Genomic DNA, 24,974 nt, shown 5'->3' with positions numbered 1-24,974 from the left:
CTCCCTGTGCCCTTTATCACCCTTCAGCCATTTGTGGGGCAGATATTCCTCAGGGTGGGGTGCTAGTTTGGCCAGGGGTCCAGAGGAGACCCTTATGGCCCCCTCCTTGCAGGACCCCCGTCCCAGCACAACCAGGCTCAGGCATGGGGAAGGGGCAGGGGCCCCACTACGGTCCGTGATGCCCTCGGGTACGGTTCTCCTGGTGGGTTTCAGGCGCCGGAGCTGTTCCACTCTCTGGCCCATGTGACCCACCAGCCTGTGTCCTTGCTGGTGTCCAGTGAGCCTGGTGGTGCAGTGGGTGGACGTCACGAGGCTGGAGAAGAATGCCACTCTGCTCTTCCCTGAGAGCATCCGTGTGGACACGCGGGACCAGGAACTCTTTTTCTCTATGTTCCTCAACATCGGTGAGACCTTCAAGCTCATGGAGCAGCTGGCCAACCTGGCTATGCGGCAGCTGCTGGACAGCGAGGGCTTCCTGGAGGAGAAGGCGCTGCCCCGGCCCACCCGGCCACACAGAAACATCTCAGCTCTGAAGCGGTGCGCAGCCCCTTCGGGTGGGAGGGCCCAGAAAGGGCTGGTTGCCCATAGTTACAGGAGGGCACCATCCAAGGACGTCACTCTCCTTATGCCAGTGACGGGGTGCTTTTAGAACCTTCCAGAAAGGAAATGAGCAAGGGCCAGGACTTGACAGTGTCCATCAGGCTGTGCCCACCAGGCCCTGCTCAGGTGGCCAGCAGCCCCCGTGGCACTGGGGGGAGAGATACTTACAAGGAAAGAGCCACCAAGCAGGCCAAGAGCAGGGTGCCAGGCGGCCGCCTCTCAAAGTCATCGGGCAGGCGTGCCTTGGTGTCCATCCGCAGTACCATGGGTTTGAGCTCAGGAGGTGCTCGTCTGGGTGTCTCCATGGGGCCGGGTCTTCCATGGTGGCAGCAGCAGCCTCAGGGCAGAGGCGTGGGATAGGTGTGGGGTGCCTCTAGGCCCTGGGCCCCTGTCTGCCCTCAGCATCTAGCAGGTGACTTGTCAAACCCTGTCAAGCCTCTGGCTGTCCTCCAGAGCCCTCGGGGATCCAGGGCGTGGTGTTTGCTGACCGATCTCTGCTGGTCTTACAGATGTGTATTATGGTATCTGGCCATCTGCCAAGTGTGTTCCATTGAACTCTGAGATCCCTGGGCATGACTTGCTCACGGGAGGACCCCAAAGAGCCCGATCCCACATGGTAGCCCCCTTGCAGGCACACTGGCCCTGACTACTCTCCCCTTCCCCCTCTTACCCTGCCGTGCTTCCCCAGAGACCTGGATGCCCGAGCCAAGAACGAGTGCTACCGGGCCACATTCCGGCTGCCCAGGGACGAGCGCCTGGATGGCCACACAGGCTGTACCCTGTGGACCCCGTTCAACAAGCTGCACATCCCTGGCCAGATGTTCATCTCTAGCAACTACATCTGTTTCGCCAGCAAGGAGGAGGATGCCTGCCACCTCATCATACCCCTGCGGGAGGTGAGCTCCCAGCCCCCTCAGCCAGCTCTCCCCTGACTCCCCGGGGCACCTGGTGGAGGTCGCCAGCCCAGGCAGCCCTCCGGGGTTTGGTAGTGGGCACGTAGGGAGCACCTAGTGAGTCAGCAGCTTCCCTGAGCCTCTGCCTCGTGTCAGGCCCCTCCAGGCATGGGGTGAGCTGGATGCTCCCCCGGGGTCCACCTCTCCTCATGGGGAGACAGGCTGGGGTTTGGCATGCCAGGAGAGCTCAGCTAACTTTGGGAAAGACCTGTGCCTACCCTATCAGATCCCGGAGGCTTCCTGCAGGGGAGTGTCCCCGAGTCCTGCCTTCCTGGCCCAGCAGTTGGACTTTAGCAAAGCCACACTTTGGCTGGACTGGGAGGACTTTGACCCTGACCAGCCCCACCATGTCACTCTCAGAGGCCACCTCACTGTTCCTCTCCTGACACTTGTCTTGGCTGTGACTCAGACTCCAGCAGGGCTGCTGGAAGTCCACTCTCACCTGTGAGGTTGGGGATGGTTCTCACCTGTCAGCTCTCACCTGTCAGGGATGGTGACAGATCTCACCTGTCATAGGTAGGGGTCAGCTCTCACCTGCCACAGGTAGGGGTCAGCTCTCACCTGTCACTGGTAGAAGTCAGCTGTCACCTGTGAGGGATGGGGACAGATCTCACCAGTCACAGGCAGGAGTCAGCTGTCACCTGTCCCAGGGGTCGGCTCTCAGCAGTCACAGGTAGGGGACAGCTCTCATTTGTCGCAGGTAGGGGGTCAGCTCTAACCTGTCATTCTTTCCTCGGGTTTCTTAGGCTTCCACAGTGACCCTGATGGAAGCAAGGCCGTTTGTCCTATGCCACAGTGAGGGGTGTGGACAGTGAGGGAGAGGGCTCCCTCCCAGATGAGAAGCACTGACAGACCCCCCCCCCCCGCCCTCAGAAGGTCCCCAGGCCTCCTTTCCCTCATGGCCCAGCAGGGCAGATTGGCTGTTCAGCTCTGTGAAGCACAGTGAGGTGCTTAAGTTATAATCTAAATCACAGTGTCCTGATTTTATTAATGACCTGGAGTGATGAGATTTCCCCTTGCATTTACAAAGCCCTCCAGTTGTAGGTGCAGCGGTGATAGGTATGGGGTCAGTGAGAGGGGGTTCCTGTGTGCTGCCTTGTTTTCCCCAGGGAAGTCTAAGGCACAGGACTGGAAGGAGCCACAGCTCTAGAAGCTCCTGGCTGAGGGCTCAGGGCACCCCTGACCCTATATCTCCTGTTCCTGCTGGGCCGTGAGTCTGTTCTGGGCCAAGGCCTGGGGGTGGGTGCAGAGGTCTCCGTAGTCCTCAGCTCTGTTTCTCCTGATAACCCCGCCGTTTCTGATGGCAGAGAGCTCTGGCTGAGGCAGGGAGCAGGACTGACTTGGTCTCTGGGGTTGGGACTGAGGCCTGGAGCTGATGATCCTCACTGTGCCTACCAGGGGCCTTCTCAGGTCCTCCCCCTCAGAGCAGGCTCCACACCCATCTCCCACAGGCTCTGAACATCACGCCCCCAGATGTGCTCTTCCCATCGCTGCCTAGGGAACCAGCATTTCTTCCGTCCATCCGCTCAGCTGAAAAGCAGGAGCTGGCCTGGATGCTGACCTGGCCTTTTCCCGCGCCCCACCCGTAGCACATCCCTTTCCCACAGCTGTCCCCCCCCCCCGGCCAGGAGGGTGCTACCTGCCCCTGCCCCCCTCTAGTTCCCCTACCCTGACAGCAGCCCATGGAATTCAGAACATCAGTCAGCGCCTGTTGGTGCCCGGCCATGACCTGTGCACCTTCAGTGAACCGTTGGCCCCTTAGATCTCAGCTCCCATGCATGCAGACCTGTGCGCACACACACATGCACACGTGTACACACGCACACCTGCACACACTCACGTGCCCCACCCGTGCTCACTCTTGCACCAGTTTCTCCAGCCTGTCCTTGTCTGTCAGGCCAGCCCCTGCATGTCTGTTGTCTGTCTGCCCTCTCTGGGCTGCAGGCTGTGCAGAGGCATCCCATGAAAGCCTGTTCTGCAACCCCCATGCCTGTGATGCTGTGCACATGTCTCAAGGTCAGAGCCGGGCCTGGGGCTGCACCTGTCGGCCTATGCCAGGGCAGCCCATGCTTAGGCCAGAGCGTGGGCAGGGCTGCTCCCTGTGCTTCAGAGAGTAACTGGATGTCTCTGGGAAGCCGAATGGACTGGCAGCAGGGCTGGCGAGCTCACCTCGCCCATCCATGGGAGGACACCAGGCTGCGCATGCACATGACTTGCTCAGAGTTGCCCAGTGGCAAGCAGCAGACTCAACACAGGAACACAGTGGGGCCCAACCAGTGCCCCTGGCCCAGACACAACCACGGGAGGCCACTGTGCTCCCACGTGCACAGAGCTGATCAGCTTCCCGTCCCCAGACACTGACACCCGGTGCTTAATTTGCCTTTTCAGGTGACCATTGTCGAAAAAGCTGACAGCTCCAGTGTCCTGCCCAGCCCTCTGTCCATCAGCACCAAGAGCAAAATGACCTTCCTATTCGCCAACCTGAAAGACCGTGATTTCTTAGTGCAGAGGATCTCTGACTTCCTCCAGAAGATGCCATCCAAGCAGCCAGGAGGCAGCGGCGGGGGAAGGAAAGCCAGCACCGCGGACCCGGCCCCAGAGGTCAGGGGGTCCCTGGGAGCGCTGGGCCGGAGTGGTCAGGGCCAGGAAAAGAGACCGGGCAGCCATCAGCCTCCATGCTGCTGCCTGCCGTGGGCCTCAGGTGGGAGGGCTCCCTCTGGGTGCAGGATGGCAAACCTAAGCTACCCTGACTCAGGTGTTCTAGCCATACCTGTCTCTGCCCCCGCAGTCCTCCTGAGTGTCACCTGCCTGGCTCAAACCCCATTCATATAAGAAACCACCTCTGGCTTGACCAGCCAACCTCATGTCCATCCATTAGGAACTTCTGCCATACTATCGAGGCCTAGCCAGCTTGGGTTTATTTACTGGTATTTCTCTCGTCAATCTTGAACCTTTCAGGGATTTTCACAGGGAAAGATTTTTTTATTCTTTTTTTTTTTTTTTTTCAGTTTAATTTTCTTTGGCGGGGCGGGGAGACATCCTTTTTGAAGACTTAACTTCAATGTCATTATTGCGCCAACAAAATTAACAGTAATTCCTTGACATCAAATGCAGTTGACCTTTGAACAATGCAAAGGTAAGGGGTGCCAACCCCTCACACAGTCAGAAATCCGTGTAGAACTTGTGACTCCTCCAGAACTTAACTACTAACAGCCCACGCTGGACTGGAAGCCTTACTAAGCATTAGCAGTTGATTAACCTGGATTTGGTATATCACATGTATTATATACCGTATTCTTACAATAGCAAAAAAAATGAGATGAAAAAAATCGTAAGGGAAGGAAGACACATTTACAGCACTGTGTTTATCCAAAACAGGGGGCCTGCACGCTCAGAACTGGGCTACTCAGAGGTAGGAGTACTTGTGTTCACATTTCCACAAATGCAGGCCTACTTTTTACCGGTTGAGCACCATTGGCCTTGAAATGCACATAGGTCATAGGTAGGTGGCTGATATGTCTTTCAAATTCCTTTTGAAATTTTTGGAGATGTTTGCTCCATCTCTCTTTCTTGGAGTATTTTATGGAAGGAAGGGGGTCATTTGTGCTGTGGAGGGCCTCGCGATCTGGTTCTTCCTGACAGCATCTCTCTGGAGGCGTTTAGCGTGTTTCTCGGTCCTTGTCTAAATAATAGCAAAACCCAGATCAGATTCAGATTCACTTGTTTGTGCGTTTAGGGGGCAGGTCTGCTTGTAGGTGGGCTTGAGGACCTATATCCAACACCCACTCTTCTTGTCACATGCTGTTTCCAGCCCCTGACGGGCTTTGCATAGATGTGGAAATTCATCACTGCTGCAAGAGGGCAGCAGTCAGCTGGTGTCAGTCCTTCTGTTTATGAGCTGGAATCCGTCCCTAGGCAGAATCCCCATCATCGACTACTTCACTACTTGAGGCACAGTTCACCTAGGAAAGGCAGAGGAAATCTTTTATCCCTGCTTTTACTCACCAGTTGTTAGAATGAGGAGCTGCATTTCTAGTATTCTCCAAACGTGATCAAGTCACTTGCAATGTTCAGTTTGTGGTATAAATATGAACTTAGAGATTTAGGCAGTGTGATGTGCTTCAGTCCATGGCAGTGATTACCCTCATTTCCATCTGGGACCAGAGGGACCTCGCTGAGGTTGGCACAGCGGTGGCCATATCTAATTACTTCCTGGTATGACAAGGTATGTGTGCTGTGGGTCGGTCTGAGTTTGTGAAACCACTTCATGAGTAGAAGAGTCCTTATAAAGATCCACATAGCTGGCTTCTCTGAAAAAATCAGCAGCGTTGGCATTACGGGGTCCACATTCCCACCAGGTGGCATTGGACCTGAGCGGTGGCACATGCCTGACAGCTCCCCAGAACCCCACCTGGTCTGGCCCATGGAGGCCTTTGTATTTTCTATCCCCATGGTCAATGCTCAGTAAGCTGTTAAGTAGGTAGGGAAGGGATGCGGAGGGGCCAGACAGACTGCTCACTGGAGACATTGAGAACGGTCTCTTACAGGAAGGTAGGCTTGACCTGGGATTTCAAGAGAGTGAGTTTAGGTTGGGTGAAAAGGGACACAAGCAAGAATGTTGAGGCCTTCATGAGGCCCAACACGACAAATGACAGGGCCACCAGGCCAGAGTAAGCACAAACCCTGGGCCCCTTCTAAACGCTCACCATTCACCCAACATAGTTTTGGGTTGTTTTTTTGTTTTTTGTTTTTTTTAAGATTTTATTTATTTATTTTGAGAGAGAGAGAGAGAGCACGAGCAGGGGTTGGGACAGGGAACAGAGGGAGAGGGACAAGCAGACTCTGCGCTGAGTGGGGAGCCTGATGTGAGGCTCATTCCCATGACCCGGAGATCACAACCTGAGCTGAAACCAAGAATCGGACGCTTAACCCACTGAACCACCCAGGCAGCCTCTGCTAACATGTTTTTACTGCATTTCCCTTGGGTGCCAGGTGCTACCCCAGGCACTGGGAATAGAGCAGCAAACTGATTAGACAGAGCTTGTATTCTAGTGAGAGAGACAGACAGTAAGCAAACATCTGAGATACGGCAGGTGGTAATAAGATCTATGGATAAAAATAGAACAGGATAAAGGGATTGGGAAATGGAGGGGCTCTGATCAAGCTTGAAAGAAGCAAGGGAACAAGCCATGAAGTACCTGGGGAAGGGGTGTTGGAGGCAGAGGGAATAGCAGGTGCAAAGGCCCAGAGGTGGGACTGGGGCACCGGCTACAGAGGCGAGCAAAGACCAGTGTAGAAGGTGAGGTCAGGGAGGAAGCAGGAAGCCCGAGCACAGAAGCCTGTAGGCCTTGTGGGCACTTCAGCTCTGACTCTGAGTGAGATGGGAAGCTGTTGGGGACTTCTGGCCAGAGCGACAGGATCTGTGTGTGCTTTCATAGAGTGAGTCTGGCATGTCAGTTTGGGAATGGGTTAGAGGCACAGCTACTCTGTACAGAAACCACATGCGGCTCTGGAGCCCTTGGATCTCAGTAACTTTCTATAGTAATTCCATGTCGTAGTAAGCATATATTGGCTTTAGCAGATCAAATGAAATCGGTTATTTAAAACTCATCTCACCAGTTTCTCTCCTGTGTCTTAACGTGGCTGCTAGAACGCGTTAAATTACATAAGCTTTTCTCATTCTTCTTTTTTTTTTTAAAGATTTTATTTATTTATTTAAGAGAGACAGACAGAGACAGAAATAGTAAGAGAGACTACAAGCAGGGAGGAGAGGGAGAAGCAGGCTCCCCACTGAGCAGGGAGCCCAGAGCGGGGCTCAATCCCAGGACCCTGGGATCACGACCTGAGCCAAAGGCAGATCCCCAACCAGCTGAACCACCCAGGCTGCTCTCATCCTGTTTCTCTCAGGCAGTGCTAGGCTCAAGAAGGGTCTGGGTAGAAGCAGACAGGAGTTGAAGGCTGCTCAGGTAATCAAGACATGGAATGATAGAGCCTTGGTCAAGGGTAGGAGCAGAGGCGCTCAGGAGAAGTGGTCAAATTCAGGAGGTCTTTTTTTTTTTTTTTTTTTTTAATTGTGGTAAAAGACATGTAACCTAAAACTCGCCACCTTACCCTTTTTGAAGCGTACAGTTCAGTGGCGTGATGTCCATTCACTTGTGCGGTGCACCCACCACCACCGTCCGTCCCCAGCACTCTTTCCATCTTGCAGAACTGAAACACTATCCCCAGTTCCCCTCCCTGCTGCCCCTGGAAACCACCACTCCCCTTTCCACTTCTATGACTATGACCGCTCTAGGGGCCTCATAGAAGAGGAATCCTATGGTATCTGTCCTTCCGTGGTTGGCTGATCTTACTAGTGTCACGTCGTCAAGGTTCGTCCTCATGATAGCAATGTCAGAATTTCCTTCCTTTTTAAGGCTGAATAATATCCCATTGTAGATGTATGCCATATTTGTTTTTCCATTCACCCTTTTCTTTTTTTTAAAGAGAGAGAGTGTGTGAGCGGGAGCCTTGGGGGGCGGGGTAGAGGGAAAGAGAGAATCTTAAGTAGGCTCCACATTTAGCATGGAGCCCAATGCGGGCCTTGATCTTATAAACCTGAGATCATGACCTGAGCTGAAATCAAGAGTCTGACGCTAAACCCACTGAGCCACCCAGGCAGCTGCTGTCTGTATTTCGATGGACTCTTGGGTTGCTTCTGTCTTTGGGCTATTGTATAATGCTGCTGTGAATGTAGGTATACACGTATCTCTTTGAGACCCTGCTTTCAGTTCTGAGAGGGAGATACCAGGAAGTGGAATTGCTGAGAAGAGGTCAGTGGGTAATTCAGTGTTGAGTATTTTGAGGAATTTCCACACCTTTCTCCACAGTAGCAGCATCATTTTATGCTCCCACCAGCAATGCACAAGGGTTCCAGTTCTTCCCCATCCTTGCCAATGCTGGTTACCTTCCAGGTTTTTTGTAATAACTATTAATAGGTGTAAAGTGGTATGTCATTGTGGTTTTGATTTGTGTTTCCCCAGTGATCAGTGCTATTGAGTATCTTTTCATGTCCTCTTGGCCATTTGTCCAGCTTCTTTGGAGAAATGTCTATTCAAGTCCCTCACCTTTTTTATTAAGTTGGGTTGTTTGTTGTCAAGCTATAGAAAATCTCTATATGTTCTGGATATTAACCCATCAGAGATATAATTTGCAAATATTTTCTCTCATTCCCATGGATTGTCTTCTCATTTTGATGATTGTGTCCTTTGATGTACGGAAGTTTTACATTTTCATGTAGTCCAGTTTATCTATTTTTCTTTTATTTCTTGTGCTTTTAATGTCATCTCCCCAACATGTACATGATCTTCCCAAAAGTATAGAAGGATTCACGTCATTTAAACCCAAGCAACAGAGGATTATGATCACACCCCATACAAAAGCATCATAGGGGGAAACAAACCCAAGTAACCTTCCACAATGAAAGTCTGTCAGAACAGTGTTCCCCCAAAGCAGATGAAAACCGTACCCTAATACTTCAAAATGATCTAAAAAAAAAAAACTAGAAAAGTAATAGAAACTACCAAAGAATGGTATAAATAAAATTTTTTAGAAAGCTTGGAAACAAAGTTGACAAGTCAACAGGAAAGAGAGTTGACGGGACTCGAGAAATTTTTGAGAAGTATTATGCAAAGAGAACGCAACAATGAATAGTCTTGAAGGGTTAAAGAATGGATGGGGGTCAGAGGAGGGCCAAACAAGTGAAGAAAGAGAAAAAAATAGTCAGAAGCTGTGATAAAGAAGTCAGACAAAGAAGGTCCAACTTATGTAAAAGAGCATAGACTAACAGCTGATAGAAACTACTAGTCGAGAAAACTTTTCTGAGCGTAAAAAGACTTGACGGTGCATGGTGGAAGGGCATGTCATACATCTGGGAAAACCAGTCCAGAATAGTCAATATTATTACAGAATGCAGTAAAAACTATTTAAAGATTAAAAAGAAAAAATCTTTGGGACAACCAGTCAAAAAAGACCCAAGTCATTTATGAAGGAAGAAAATCAGAGTGGGTTCAGACTTTCAGATAGCAACATTTTATATAGAGTAACATTTTATTCTTAATTTTCTTAAAAATAAGCATCAGAGATGTCTTTTTTTCTTAAGACTTCTTTTTTTTATTTGAGAGAGAGAGCACGTGAGCCAGAGGGAGTGGCAGAGGGAGAGAGAGAGAATCTCAAGCAGACTCCATGCAGAGCCTGACGTGGGGCTCGTTCCCAGGACCCTGAGACCATGACCTGAGCCAAATCAAGTCAGATGCTCAATTAACTGAACCACCCAGGCGCCTCCAGAATAACATTTTTTTAAGATTTTATTTATTTATTTGACAGAGATCACAAGCAGAGAGGCAGACGGGGGGTGGGGGAGCAGGCTCCCCGCTGAGCAGAGAGCCCGATGTGGGGCTCGATCCCAGTACTCTGAGATTATGACCTGAGCTGAAGGCAGAGGCTCAGCCCACGGAGCCACCCAAGCGCCCCAGAATAACATTTTGAAGATAACACAATTTTTAAAAAGCACAAGTGAAGAATTTTATATTGGCAAACTAAGATTCAGGAGTGAAGACCGCAGGTAATAAATAAAGAACATGAAAGAATTTAAGAAATCTAACAGCTTTATGGGGCACCTGGGTGGCTCCATCGGTTAAGCTCAGGTCATTATCTCAGGGTCCTGGGATCAAGCCTTGCATCAGGTTCCCTGCTCAGCAGGGATTCTGCTTCTCCCTGTCCTTCTGCCTCTCCTCCTGCTCGTTCTCTCTCTCCCTCCCTCCTCTCTCTCTCTCTCTCAAATAAATAAAATCTTTTTTTTCAAAGGCATGGAAAGTAAAATAAGTTCGTCCGTTGCCTCCTTACCTGAGAGTGAAAGTGTATTACTGTATGTCGACAGGGAAAGCAGGGATGGGGAGAAGCTCACTCGCCGATTTCAGTATTGCCCACGGGAGGGAATTGACAGGGTCTAGGAAGAAAGGACCCGGGTACTAGGTATTAGATAGTAGAACATGGAGGTATACTTTCTGACTGACTGGGGGAAAAGAAACAGTCTAATAGTCTAAACAGCTCTTTTGAGGAGTTTGTATAAAGGTCAGCTGAGAAGAACAGGGGTCACTTCAGTTGAAGTATAACCCATCCACCAGTGGAAGTGCGAGGAGGGCTTGTAGAGACGGCGCAGCCTGGATCAAGTCCATGGGCCCACTGGGGGGGTGGGTAGTTGCCTAGAGGGAGGTCCTGGAGGTGGAATGGTGGGACTGTGGGCCACGGATGCAGGAAGGAAGGCTGGCTGACGGCCGTGGCCATGACGGACCCCGATGCTCACGCTTGCTCACTCAAACAGGAGGCCGGAGGTTCTGTTGAGCAGGAAACGAGGTGGGCAGGTGGTTCAGGAGGTTGGCACTGGACAGATGTGTGAGGTGGTCACCTGCAGGCATGGGAGGACCTGCCCCAGGAAAACACAAGGCTCCCAGGTAGCCTGTGAGCTTCCTGTCTCGCACACGGCTGTCACAGAGGATGGTACAGCCAAGGCCACATCCTGGAGTCCGGGCCCTTCACTGGCACTGAGAGTGTGATTCCCTGAGGTACTCTGGGGCCTGCAAGTCCATTTGCGCCCTGGTCCCTTTGGGGAACCTCGGGCAGGAAGCAGAATCTCCATGTCGGTCTGGACTGGGGTTGTGTCCCACAGACTGAGCAGACCCAAAATCCATTGCCAAAACACCAGCGGGGGACAGAGAGATGGACTGTGGATGGGACCTATCAGAGTTCGCTTCTTTTTTTTCTTTCTTTTTTCCCCACCTTTTATTAAAAACAGCATTTCCAGGATAAAACTGACATATAATATGCCATATATAGTCAAAGACTAGGGTTCGGTGGGTTTAACACATATTCCCTACATCACCTGTCATCACAGCCAAGAAGAGGGCTCTCTTATAAGGAACACAGAGAGGGTGAGGTCCCGCAGGAAGCCAGCCAGCCTCCCCTGTCCCTGCCACTTGGGGGACAGGACCATGCGGGGGGTTGGGATCAGAGACAACAGGACCCAGACTAGAACACAACATGCAAAGGCGGGGGAGGGTTACAGGTCCACAAGCCACGAAGTCCTCGCAGTCGGCCGCCTGTCTTCAGAGGGGCCTCTCCCTGCTGGACAGGGCTTTTCACCAGAAAGGCCTAGTTCCCAGGCCGTGTATGGGACCAGGATCCTCCTTGGCTCATCCCAGCATTCCCTGCAGAGTCAGCCGTGTTGTCCTTGGTGGTGACTGGGTAACATAGTGCCTCCAACCACCCTCTGGGCCCAGCGGTGGGAAAAGCTCATCATTAGTACAGGGCCATCACCCCGGTTCTCAGTGGAGCCCACAAAGTACGAGTCCAAGAGTGGAGAGAAGTGTGCCCCCACATAAAAACGGGGAACTGCTGCTGGCAGGAGGGGAAGTGACTGGTGGGGAGCCAGTGACGAGTGCCCACCTCAGAGCAGTGTTGTTCTTGTCGGTGGGTGCTCAGGGAGGGAGCCGAGGGGAGAACAGGCAGAAGGCACCAGCTCTGGCCCACGTGACCCCCTGGGCCAGGGGACGAGGCAAGCTCCCTGCATAGGGCGTCGCCCGCACCGAGCTCCCCTGGAAGTCAGGCTGCAGGGACAGTGGACAAGCAGGGAGCAGATGTCAGGTATCACCCACACTGGGCCTGAAGGGTCATGGCTGCCACCGCTCCCCTGAGGAGATGTGTTTGCCAGGGGACCGGTTCCAGAAAACCAGGGGAAGAGCCCTAGAAGTCAGGGCTCCCCTATAGACCTTTGTCCCTGAATCCTCCCTTCCCTCTGCCAGTCCCATACTGCCGCCCACCCTGGTACGTTCGCTGGGCCACTCCGGGCTCCCTTTCTCAGCTCCTTGGCTGGCTATGTGGTGTGAACAGACCCCTGGACCTCCACCCCGGGGAGGGGCCTATAGCCCTCTGAGGCCCTGTTTATGGCTAGGCCCCATGGGGGAAATAGCTAGTGGCACCCAAGGCAGAGAGGGGCCAAACCCTCTCTGTGTACTAGAACACACCCAGTTCTAGTACGCCAGACGCCACAGTACCCAGTGCCCAGCTGACACGAGTATCCAGGACCAAGGGGTCGTGTGGCCGCTGTGGGGCACACCCCACACCAGGCGTGTGGACCAGAGGAAGATAGAAATGCAGGGAGCTGTAGGGGCACCAAGCAGTCCTCTTGGGAGCCCCTTCTTCTTGGAAGGGCCCTTGAGGGCCCAGTGGACAGGTCGCCCAAGGGAGAGGGGGCAGAAGAGGGTTCCTGGCCTGGCCCAGCAGTCATCAAGAGCTCCTGCAGCACCGATTGCCTCTGTCGACATACAACGGGCAGGCCGGGCCCTCAGGTCACCCTGCCTCTGCTCCATTGTGCAGCCCGGCCCTTGGGCTCTGTGGGATTCGCTGCTCTGTCCTTGCAGGCCCAACATGAGCAGTTCCCCGCGGCCCGGGGCCAAGAGCTCAAACAGCCGATGGGCAAACACATCAGAGACCCCGTGCTGGGCAGCCCACTCACTGGGTCCTTCTTCTCCCTCCCCCCCCCCCCCCTTGTTGTGTTTTTCAGCGCCCCCCAGCTCCAGCAGAGGCCGCAGATCAGCCCAGCCCCACCACCCCCCTGGGGAGCCGCCAGGGCTCCAGTGTGCAGGAGGCACCGACCGCATCCCAGGGGCTGCTTAAACTCTTCCAGGGAAACTCTCCCATGGAGGACCTGGGGGCCAAGGGGGTAAGCCCGGAGCGTGGACCCCATCACCGCACGGGACCCAGGCCTGGGAGGAGGCTTCGTGCCTGCATGCCACCTCAGGTCCTTGGACCCCGAGGGACAGTGTTCGGGGGCACCCTGCCCGACCTGGGCTCGAGGCCTCCACGTGGAGGCTCGTGTCCCTGCTGCCCGGCATGGGCCCTCGTGCCATGTGCAGTAGATGGCGGAGGGCCTTGACCCACACACCCAGAGCATTTGCTTCTCCCCCAGGCCAAGGAGAAGATGAAAGAGGAGTCATGGGACATTCACTTCTTCGAGTACGGCCGCGGTGTGTGCATGTACCGCACAGCCAAGACTCGGGAGCTGGTGCTGAAGGGCATCCCCGAGAGCCTCCGTGGGGAGCTGTGGCTCCTCTTCTCTGGTGAGCTGCCTGGCATCGGCCCGGCCCCCAGCACCGCCATGTGAGAGCCCCATGGGCCCCGGGCCAGCCTTCTGTGTCCGCCGGGCTGGAGCTGCCAGCCCTTTTCCAAGGCCAAAATGGGGCTCTGAGCTGTGAGGGGCCCGAGCTTGGGGCACTGTCCTGGGGCGCAGACATGGAGGGTGGGGCTCTGTCACCCAGATGGTGTCTTCCCACCCCCGCCAGGCCTCCTCTCCTCGGGTCAGGCTCTGTCAGCACGCACGCCCTTAGCCACCTGGACGGTTTCTTGAGAAGACCACTCAAGCTGTGGTGGCACGACCCCTCCCAGGAGCTGCCACCAAGGGACCCTTGCCTCACACCTCCTGATGGGCCCCAGAGTTCCTCTTCTCTTCTGTGGTGCACCGACACGCCCGGCCTGCCCTGTCACTGTCCCCATGGCCCCAGCAGGAAGGGAGGAGGCGGGAGACAGCTGCCGGCTCTGTCTCCTCAGGGGCCTGGAACGAGATGGTGACTCACCCGGGCTACTACGCCGAGCTGGTGGAGAAGTCCATGGGGAAGTACAGCCTGGCCACAGAGGAGATCGAGCGAGACCTCCACCGCTCCATGCCCGAGCACCCCGCCTTCCAGAACGAGCTGGGCATCGCTGCCCTCCGGCGGGTGCTAACTGCCTATGCTTTCCGAAACCCCACCATCGGCTACTGTCAGGTAGAGGGGGTGAGCCGGGCCCAGGGGCCACACCTCCCGCCAGTGGCTCACTCAGCAGAGGCCAGAGTGTGCCCTGTGTCCCCTGGAAGAGCCCAACTACCAAGAGCGGTGTAATGGGAGCCACTCTTACATGCTCACTTCGCCCCTTGGCAGGGACGCCTTCTGCGGGCTCAGGTCTGGGTCCCGGAGCATTTGGTTGTCTGGTGTCTGCCAGCGACTCCCCTGCAGTCCCCTTACTACCTTCCATCTCTATGGCTTTGCACGCCTTAAGTACCTCCCCAAAACTGAGTTGTGTGGGATTCGCCTTTTGGGGACCGGCCAACTCCATTAGCACAGCATCCTCGGGGCTCATCCCTGTTGGGTCCCGTGTCAGAATCTCTCGAACCATACTGCTCTTCGTGTATAGGCCACACTCGCTCTCCCTTGCATCTTCAGCTGGGCACGTGGTGGCTTCTTCTTCGGGCTCTTGTGAATACCGCCGCCATGAGCGGGCCCTTGCGGTGCCTGTTCCTCTCCCTGCTTTCACTTCTCTTGAGTCCGTACCCAGAAGTGTAATTGCTGGACCATATGGTAATTTGACCTTTAATGTTTTTGTTTTGTTTTTGGAATACCCATAGTGCTTTCCACAGCGATGACACCATCTTACACGCGCCGCCCCCCACACCGTGATGCACAAGGTTCCACTTGCCCCACGTGCTCACCACGCTGGCTTTCTGGTCTTTGGACCGTAGCCACCCTAATGGTGTGAGGTGGCCTCTCATCGTGGTTTCGAGGTGCACTTCCGGCAGCATCTGATTTTACATCTGGGGAGGCCATTTTCCCGGCCCCGTCCGATGGCATTCTGTTTCCCTGAGACTGCGTCTGGGTTTCCAAGAAGCATGCTGCCCCCTCAGAATCCCCTTTCCCAATGGCCAGTGTTCTGCATGACCTGTTACTGGGACAGGGAAAGTCCACGTGCTGGCTTGAGAGAATTTTTAAGATGGAATCTTATTCTGAGTAGCCTTGCTATCAGTGCAGACTGTGTGTAGCCCTGTTCGACCTCAGCCGTGTGGCTGTCACGTGGAGCTCACTCACCGATCCTCCTGTCCCTGTGTCACACCTCTGACCCCAGAAACCTCTCTGAAGAAGAGCCACATGCTCATTCCCTCCCTCTCGGCTTTCCAAGCGCCCACTGGCCCGATTGGAGGGATCTGGCTGATGGTTCTTGCCAAATTGGTTTCCTGCAAATGGGCTTTTGGCAAATTGCCTGCTGTTGTCATTTGTTGTAGTCGGAATTGCGTGGAGAGTGAGCCCATGCAGGCCCTTGGGGGTGGGACGGTTTTACGTGGCGGCCCAGCTCCGTGAGCCTCCCCTTTGCTGTCTCTGTGCCCGCAGGCCATGAACATCGTCACCTCTGTGCTCCTGCTCTACGGCAGTGAGGAGGAGGCCTTCTGGCTGCTGGTGGCCCTCTGTGAGCGCATGCTGCCTGACTATTACAACACCAGGGTGGTGGGTGAGTGCCCAAGGCTCCCCGTGGGGGTGGTGCCCCTGGGCCAGCCCCCGCACCGAGCACTCAGCACAAGTGAGCTCTCGGGGGTCCTCAATGATGTGCAGCAGGCTGCAGACCCTCACGGCTCCATTTCCCAGATGACGCTGAGAAATGACCACATAGCTGGAAGGAAGAGGCCACGCAGACCCCCGGCCACCTTGCCCAGACTCCGTGCAGCTCCCCAGGAGCTGCTGGCAGGGAGAGAAGCTATTACACATTCAGTGGTTTTCAGAGGTCAGCCTGGGCCTCCGTTCTCAGCTGTCTAACTCTGTGTAAGGCTTTTCATTGTGCCGGATTTCCAATCTTGCAGCAAGAAGGGGTAGTACCTCCCTGCGCACCTGTCACCCAGCCTGACGACCATGAGCGACAGCCCAAAGAGTCTGTATGATTAAGTGGAAATGCACTAGCAAAGTGTTTAATTACAGACCTGACTCAGTCTGCTATTTGAAGATGCCCTTCCCCTACCATTTGGTTTGGGGGACCTCCCCCACTGGGGTTCACAAGTTTCAGGGCATGACAAGCAGTAGCCCCCATGGCTCCTGCTTACTCCTGACACTTCTAGAAGGGAGGGATTTGTGTTTCCCCCAAAGCAAATCCAAGCACAGTGGGAGCAAGTGTTCTTCTCCCACAGTAGTTTGGACGCCGAGGAAGGGAAGCCCGCACGCTGTTTCTCTCTTGTTTCCTCCGGCCCATCCCCTCTGGCCCTGCGTGTGAGCAGAGCTGGCTGGGGATCCACTGGGCTCCCCGCATCCCCTGGGGCCTAAGCCAGCGGCATGGCCTTGGCCTTCAGACTCCCTTGTCCTCTCCCTAGGGGCCCTGGTGGACCAAGGCATCTTTGAGGAGCTCACGAGAGACTTCCTGCCCCAGCTCTCGGAGAAGATGCAGGACCTGGGGGTGATCTCCAGCATCTCTCTCTCCTGGTTCCTGACCCTCTTCCTCAGCGTCATGCCCTTCGAGAGCGCTGTGGTCATCGTTGACTGCTTCTTCTACGAGGGCATCAAGGTGATCCTGCAGGTGGCCTTGGCCATCCTGGATGCCAACATGGAGCAGCTGCTGGGCTGTGGCGATGAGGGCGAGGCCATGACCGTCCTGGGCAGGTGACCGAGCCGGCCTCCCTCGTCCTGCCGGGCTGCTGGCCGGCACCCCCGCATATGGCAGAGCCCAGCCCCCCAGCAGCTCTGGGCACTCCTCACTCAGCATGCACCGACGAGCCCACTGAGCACACTTGGGCCCGGGGCAGTGGGGAGCCTCCTTTCTGGGGGGAACATGGCGACAAATAGCCCTGGGGTGTGATAGTTCTGGGAGCAGATAAAGTGGGCTGGAACAGCATGGCCTCCAGCCACGGGTGGACGCCCTGCATCTGCTTTCCTCCCAAAGCAGTCCTGATGCTGCTTTCCCCGTTCCGCATCACTCCCCATCGCTGTCACCCAGATGAAGAGGCCCACGCTAGGCTTGCCCGCACAGCTGAATGGATTCATACATACCTGTCTCCTGGCTGCCACATGCCCCCTGAGTCCCCACATCCCACCCTTGCACATTCTCTGGGATCCAGCCCCCTCCCTTCATCTCCGTGCTAGCCCACAGTCCCCCTACCCTGGGCCCTGGGCCTGCTTCATCACAGTTTTGCCTGCGCTGGCCCCAGCCAGCAGCATCCCACAGAGCTCATTCACCTCAGAATCTGGCCTTGGGACTCCCCATGCCCCCTGCATCCAGGACCCCCGCCCCGCCCCAGCCTCACACTGGCCCAGGCCCTGAGTTCTATAGGGCCCTGCTGGCCATGTGTGCATAGTTGCCTGGCCTGGAACACTCCCAGCAACCCTGGCCTGCCAGGGGTGCTGCCGCCTGCCCGCTGAGCCAACCCAGAGCCCTGTCATCCCTCCCACTGGGACAGACCTTTCTCGTGGTGTGGTTAGGTCTGGGCTTAAACAGGGTCCTGACCCAAGGAGCCCCCAGAGGACAGCCTGGCTTCCTAGAGTTAGTGCTCAGGCCTCATGAGGGGTGAGGCCTCTCACTGCCTCCAAGGGGATTCCCAGCTTGCCAAGGCACCTCACTTACTGATGGGGAGTCTATGCAGGTTAGGTTCTCCATGTCGCTTAGTAGGTAAGACACCCCCGTTGCCTGTGGGGGTCCAGGCTTCTGTCCTTTAATCCTTGCAGATACCTAGATAACGTGGTCAACAAGCAGAGTGTTTCTCCTCCTATCCCACACCTCCATGCCCTGCTGACTAGTGGAGATGACCCGCCAGCAGAAGTGGACATCTTTGACCTCCTGAAGGTGTCCTATGAGGTCAGCACCCTCTGGGGCTTTCAAGCCAATCTGCGCTATCCGGGCATGTGGGTGTGGGTGGCCGTGGCCCAGGGCATTTCTCTGCTCTGTGGTTCTGCCTCTTCTCACTGAGTCACCTCTGGCCGGTAGAAATTCAGCAGCCTGAGGGCCGATGACATCGAACAGATGCGGTTTAAACAGAGGCTGAAAGTGATCCAGTCCTTGGAGGACACGGCCAAGCGCAGCGTGGTATGGACAGGGCTGGGCTCTGATGGCCGCGGGTTGCTGGGGGCGGGGGCGGTGGGCCTGACCTGGGTGGGCTGCTCCTCCCCAGAGGGTGTGGGGCAGAGTCCCTTAGTGCTGCCTCGTGTGGGACTGGAATCTGGGAGTGAAGGTGCAAATTTGAGGAAGTGGGAGGGGCCCGGTGGCTATTTTCTGCTCCTGGGCTGTCACCTCAAGTTTCTTTGACACCCCAGCACCTAAAGGCCAAGGGTCATCCTCCTGTGGGCTGAGTCCTCCAGCCTGGCTTCCCCCATGCCCCTGGGTAATGACACTCAGCCACCCTCCACCTACCCAACCCGCTGTGCCTCTACTACAAGCCTTTGTCCTCCCCAACTCTGGAGAGATCCCTTACTGGGAAGTTCTAGGACACCTTCCAGAGAGCCAGTGCCAGAGTCTTTCCAAGGATCCAGACAGCGGTCACTGCATCATTGCCCTCACCCTGTGTCCCTGACTGGGTGTTCGGGACAGAAAGGCCCCTGTGGCACTCACCACGAAGGAACTTGGAGTGTGGACTGAGTGGTGGGATGGGTAACCAGGGAGAAGCGTCCACACCCTCTTCCCTGAATGGACCGCCATCCTGGGCTTGGCCGACTGGCAGCACCCTGGCAGGGTGGTTTGTCTTAGCCTTTGTCTGCTGGGGGTTCTCTCAGAGACCTGGAACTTGAGAATCCCTCAGTACATCCTGTTGCCCTTTCCTTCTAGGTCCGAGCTATACCTGGGGACATCGGTTTCTCAATTGAAGAGCTGGAGGACCTCTACATGGTGTTTAAGGTGACAGCCAAGACCAAGGGCAGGCCCAATACCCCAGCCTAAGTGCGTCCCCTAAGTCGCCTAAGTGCGTCAGTGCAACAACCTCCTGCCAAAGGACAAATCGGTTTTTTTTAAGATTTTATTTGAGAGAGAGAGCATGAGCGGGGAAGAGAAGGAGAAGCAGGCTTCCCACAAGCAGGGAGCCCGACGTGGGGCTCCATCCCAGGACCCTGGGATCATGACCTGAGTTGAAGGCAAACACTTAACCGACTGAGCCACCCAGGTGCCCCGAGAAATCAATTTATAAGCATCCTCAGATGTAGTTACCACAGACTTCCTAGGGCAGAATTTATTCCTTCAGGGAGTTTAGGCAGGATACTTTCTTAAGAGGCAGAAAATCCACTCACGTCAGCTTACAGTTACGTGAGAGGAGATATATTGGTTCATGTTACTGGAAAGTCTAGGAATGCATAACTTCATGCATGGCTAGATCCAGGTGTTTAAACATGCTGCCCAGCTCCCCTACTTCAGATGTCCTCTGGACTGCTCTTCCTACAGAAAGGCAGGACTGTGATCTGCAGCTCCAGGCTCATCCCGTTCTCTCAGGGGAAAGAGCCTTTTCTTTCCAAGTGGTTTTAACAAGAAGACCAGAGTTAATTGTTGGACTAACTCAGGTTAGGTGCTGTGGCTACAGGAGGGTGTTTGTTGAGCAAAATCTAGGCCACGTGCCCACCTCACAGCCTGAGGATGGGACAGGAGGGGCTCTCCCCAAAAATTTCACATGCTGTTAACTGAAGGAGAGCAGTTGTGAAGGGCAGGCAGAAACAGCTAAGTCCAGACCACCTGTTGTCGGTTCCTGGCGGCCTCTGGTTTGGCACTCAGACCCGAGCCTTACGGTCACAACGGTCCAGTCGGTGCCGCCTCCCACCCGCTATGGCCTGTTGTAGCCCTAGGGCTGTGTTTCCACTCCTGCATCTGTCCATGAGAGGCCGATGGGGCCTGTGTGGCAGTTCTGTGAGATGCTGTGTCAGGCTGGTGCTCCCCAGCCCGGGACTCCGCAGGCTCCGACGGAGCGGGTAGGACACATGGACGAGCCGGGCAGTCCTGAGCTGGGGGGCCCGGCCATCTCACCAGGCTGTGTCCCCTGCAGGCCAAGCACCTGGCAAGTCAGTACTGGGGGGGCAGCCGGCCCACCGCTGTGCGTCGGGACCCCAGCCTGCCCTACCTGGAGCAGTACCGCATTGACGCCAGCCAGTTCCGGGAGCTCTTCACCAGCCTAACACCCTGGGCCTGTGGCGCCCACACGCCAGTCTTGGCAGGGCGCATGTTCCGGCTCCTAGACGAAAACAGGGACTCTCTGATCAACTTCAAGGAGTTTGTGATGGGGATGAGTGAGTAGCTCCAGGGCCCTGCCCCCAGAAGCCTCCAGATGCCAGCCCCACCAGTTCTCCCACTGCAGCAGCAGCCTTGATATGGAAAGGGCAGTTTTCCCACTAGGGACATGTGGGCGTCCAGTGGGGTCCTCCCCACCACTTCCCCTCCCTCGGGCCATGGCTGCTTGGGGTGGGTCTGCCTACTCTGAGAAGGGCAAAGCTCGGGGCAAGAGGGGGGCCTGGGGCTCCCTCCAGAGAGCTCTCCAGGAGAGAGGCTGGAAGGAGGGATGCACCAGAACCCACTCCAAGAGCAGGGTCTCCATTGGGGACTGGCTGGGGGGCTTTGGTGCCCTCTTGCTGGCAGGCCTCCTCACTGGCTTCCCTTTGCAGGTGGGATGTACCATGGGGACCTGACCGACAAGCTCAAGGCCCTCTACAAGCTGCACCTGCCCCCAGGTGAGGGCCCCCTCACCAGTCAGGGCCTCTCATGCACAGGGTGGGGACCCTGCTGTGCAGCCCATAGCAGGAGCTGCTCTCCCTGGGCTCTCTGCACTGTGCTTGAGCTTCCCAGGGTCACCAGCAGGCTACAGGGGGAGAAGGATGACAGGCAGCAAGTCCTCGGGCCGAATCCCATAGTCTTTCGGTTCCCACTGCATGGCCCAGCTCACCCTGCCCAGCACAGAGAGTTCTCCAAGATGAGGCTCCTTGTTTCCACTGGGAAACGAAGACTCAGGCCGAGGTGAATTCCAGCCCAGGGGTGGAGCCGCTCGGTCCCTGCTGCTGCTCACCAGCTGCCCCAGGGCTACGTGGAGCGGCTGGCACAGTGGTTTAGAACACAGTGCTGCGTGCGCCCCCAAGGCTGTCACTTCATCGGCCTGGAATGCGGTTCTAGAGCTGCCTGGGGGTTGGTTCTGGATGGCCGGACCTGGAAGCCGCAGGCCTGGACCTAGGTATTCTCACCTGTGGCTGGTTTTTGCCTGTAATTCAACACAAACAGTGGCCTCAGGCATGCCTCCAGGGAAGGTTGGTGCCAGCCACCTCTGACCCTGTGGAGGGAAAGGCCTGGGCTGGGCAGACCCCACTGGGCCACACTCCTCCGGGTGAGGGCACGTGGGACCATCTTCGCCCACTCCCAAGCCACCTGTGTCTGCCCTGCTCCATCCGGGGCTCCCAGAGCCCACAGACCACACTCTGCCACCTCCCCCCAGTGCCACCTGTTCAACCCCTGTCATTGCATTCCCATCTGCACTGGGGGTGGGGAGAACGAGTCCCCCCCCCCCCCACAGAACCACGTGGCTCCCAAACCCTGGGGACCACATCATCACGAAGAACGTACCAGTGGGGAACGATGCCCAAGATGCATAGAGCGAGAAGAGCAAGTCCCTTGTATGTGGCTGGTCCCCATGCAGCTGCCCACAGGGGCCTGGTCCCCTCAGGACGCTTCCCACCACACCAGCAGGGTGGGAGGGAGGCTGGCTGTTGGCGGGACTCCCAGCTACAAATGACGGGGTATTTGGATGAGCCGCTTGTGACGTTCTCAGACACAACGTGGAAGTCAAGAAAGGAGCAATAACCAAGAGCCGTGGTTGTTATTACCGCTCTGCCCACACCGTATCTCGGGGCCCTGTGGTGGCACGCCTCACTATGCTCTCACTCCCCTTTCTCTCTGAGCACAGCCCTGAGCCCGGAGGAGGCCGAGTCAGCCCTGGAAGCAACCCACTACTTCACGGAAGACAGCTCCTCAGAAGGTGAGTGCCACTGGCCCCAGCGTTGAGGGGGGAGCTAGCTTCCAGCTTTGCTGTGGGGCAGTCGTGCAGTGGGACCTGCACAGATGGTCCGCGGCCCTCGGTGGGATTGGGAGGCCACGGGTGACGGCAACGGCCTCTCTCTGGGAGGGCCCCCGGGATGTTCTCACTCCTGTTTCTCTTGTCTCTGCCTTCCTGGACCTTGGTCTCTCCCTCCCTCTCTCCTCTACTCCTCCGCTCTCCCTTCCAGCATCTCCTCTGGCCTCAGATCTGGACCTTTTCCTGCCCTGGGAGGCTCAAGGTCAGTCCCTGGGGGCCAGGGGCACCTGCTTTGTGCTGGGCTGTGTCTGCCTAACACCCCCACCCCCCACCACACATGGTTGGGAGGCCTGGACACGCTTGGTCCCTCCTTGTCCAGGGAAGCCTCCTGTGAGAATGAGGTCTGAGGAGGACCCAGGACCAAGCCGCAGTGTACTGGGGAGGAGGGAGGTGGCCTCTGTGCTGGTCGAGGGGCATAGCAAATGAGGACATATGGCACAGTACTAGGCATCAGCTCCCCAGCCGCACGCAAACAGCATTCCATCGTCAGGCTCAAGGGAGAAAGTCCAAACGCCATCATTGCAACAGTGGGAAACGGACAGGCAGCAGGGGAGGAGGGCGGTGGAAAATGTTCTCATGGTCTACACAGCTCTTCTGTTAAGGAGAGAGAGATTTGTGGGGTGCCTTTTTAAAGGTGTTCCCTGCTACACGTAAAGCCCGTTGAGAACGTTACATCCAGGGTGATGGTGCGTTCCGGGCCTGGGGTTCACCGGCCAAAACCCCAACCTGTCAGTTCTCGTGGTAGATACTGCCCAGTAAGGATGACACAGAGCCAAGAGAGAGATGAAACACAGTGCATATCAGGATACCCAAGGCAGGCCTGCCGGTGGTGTCAAAGGCTTAATTTGAACTTGATAGGAAGCCTGAGGACCTTGATTTCAGGTACACAAAGCAAAGAAGCAGATGGGTCTTCTGTTACCATGAGAATCTGGGAAAATACAGGCACTTCTGGCCTTTCCCAGGGGCTTCTAGTTAAGGCCGGGGCCTAGGGGTACAGAGCCCTGTCCTCAGACCCCACGCAGCCCCAGGCAGTAGGTCTCCACTCCACAGTGAGAAGCCTGAGCCCAGAGGCTCCCTGCTGCTAACTGCGCTCGGAGGCTGCCACCCACTGGGGGACCCCCGGTGGCCTTGCCACCCCCAGGTCTGGGAGAGCTGGGCTGCCAGCTCCTCCCCACGTTCATGGGCCCCATAGCAGACAGTGTGGGCCAACTCCAGCAAATGTGTCACTTTGAGAAACAGTGCCCAGGACGGAATTCCTATACATAAAACTCCTCATCAGTCAGTGTGCTGGTTGGTGGAGGGTTGAACTGATGATCAGGACCGCCCTCAATTTGACCCTTTTCAGCAGACACTACAGAAATCAGTTCTTGGGCTTTTCTCCCCGCGGGCTGAGACTTGTGTTCCCTTGGCAGAGAGGAAGGCGGGTCTAGTGGCGCGTCGGTCCCTGTGAGCAGGTGAAGAACGTGAGTGGGCGCTGGGCCCACTGCTCCTGCGGGAGGCTGGAGCGGGCTGCTCGCAGACCTCCGTGGTTTGCGATTGCAAACAGGAGTGTTCCCTGTGTGCTTTCTCTTTTCTGGTCGTCCAGAGACCCTACGGCAGGAAGAGCAAGAAAGAGGCGGAAATGAAGACAGCCAAGATAAAAGAGGAGGTACAGGCAGGCTGTTGTTTGCGGAGCTGATCCAGATCCCAGGGCCCTGGGGCTGGGCCGTCCTCCCTGTGGGTGGGACCCCCACCCAGGGAAGCCTGCTGCGGGTTGAAGCCACTCATCAGCCCCAGACCTGAATCTCTCGTAGCTGCCTCCCCCCACGCCCATCACCACCTCCTTTCAGGGCACCTGCTTTCTGCCAGAACCTCTCTGGGTGTCCAGTCTCCCTCCCTCTCCTGCCAGCCTCTCCCCACCCTCCATGTCATCCCTCCTTCGCCATCTTGGGGGAGACAGGGTGGGGCCATCTTCATCAGCTCAGGCCTTACTTTAGCATAAGAACTCGGGGAAGACATCGGGTGTTCTGGAGTGTTCTTTCCAACACCACCTCCCCCAAAACCAGGGTGTTTTGTAAAAGGGCGCAGGTAACCCCGTGCCAGACACCACCGAAACCCACTCACTACCTGCTACCAGCTCCCAGCTCTTTCTCTAATTTCACAGATTTTTTTCTCCCAACTCAACAGAGGAGAAGGGGACCAGCCCTCCCGACTATCGGCATTACCTTCGCATGTGGGCCAAAGAGAAAGAGGTTCAGAAGGAGACAATTAAGGATCTCCCCAAAATGAACCAGGTAGGCCCACTCAGAGCCCACAACAGACACTTTCGAGGCTGGGTTCCCCCCAACCCAGCAGCTCCCCTCCCTCCCTCCCAGTGCTCCCTGGAGGGCGGAAGTTCTCCTGCCTACCTGCTGCACCTGCCAGTCAGACAGCCATCAGGGAGGATTCCAGAAGGACGGGGGCCAGTTCTTTGGGGCTTTATCCTGGATGGTGTATCGTGGCGATGATCCATTCACATTTCATCAGTATCTACACACCAGAGA

At 55.9% G+C, this 24,974-nt stretch overlaps 1 protein-coding gene across 2 annotated transcripts in view; it reads left to right on the top strand.

Annotated features, from left to right (window-relative positions):
* Positions 1–24,974, top strand: part of LOC111158850 (TBC1 domain family member 9B) — a 38,881-nt gene that overhangs the window by 11,911 nt on the left and 1,996 nt on the right. The window contains exons 5-21 of one of the 2 annotated variants that reach the window (XM_022521133.1): positions 279–537; positions 1,289–1,496; positions 3,942–4,154; positions 13,153–13,311; positions 13,558–13,708; positions 14,196–14,410; positions 15,785–15,902; positions 16,750–17,035; positions 18,095–18,224; positions 18,354–18,452; positions 19,188–19,256; positions 20,386–20,626; positions 20,999–21,064; positions 22,285–22,356; positions 22,604–22,654; positions 24,038–24,100; positions 24,619–24,725. In XM_022521133.1, coding sequence (XP_022376841.1) covers positions 279–537; positions 1,289–1,496; positions 3,942–4,154; positions 13,153–13,311; positions 13,558–13,708; positions 14,196–14,410; positions 15,785–15,902; positions 16,750–17,035; positions 18,095–18,224; positions 18,354–18,452; positions 19,188–19,256; positions 20,386–20,626; positions 20,999–21,064; positions 22,285–22,356; positions 22,604–22,654; positions 24,038–24,100; positions 24,619–24,725 — 2,507 coding nt within the window. The remainder of the gene's footprint in view (positions 1–278; positions 538–1,288; positions 1,497–3,941; positions 4,155–13,152; positions 13,312–13,557; positions 13,709–14,195; positions 14,411–15,784; positions 15,903–16,749; positions 17,036–18,094; positions 18,225–18,353; positions 18,453–19,187; positions 19,257–20,385; positions 20,627–20,998; positions 21,065–22,284; positions 22,357–22,603; positions 22,655–24,037; positions 24,101–24,618; positions 24,726–24,974) is intronic. The other variant, XM_022521134.1, reaches the window with a different exon arrangement.

Source organism: Enhydra lutris, unplaced genomic scaffold (assembly GCF_002288905.1).
Source record: "Enhydra lutris kenyoni isolate GAN:26980312 unplaced genomic scaffold, ASM228890v2 scaffoldscaffold64, whole genome shotgun sequence".
NCBI classification, from domain to species: Eukaryota; Metazoa; Chordata; class Mammalia; order Carnivora; family Mustelidae; genus Enhydra; species Enhydra lutris.
Note: the sequence above shows the minus strand (reverse complement) of the source record. Positions and strands in the feature narration are given on the sequence as shown.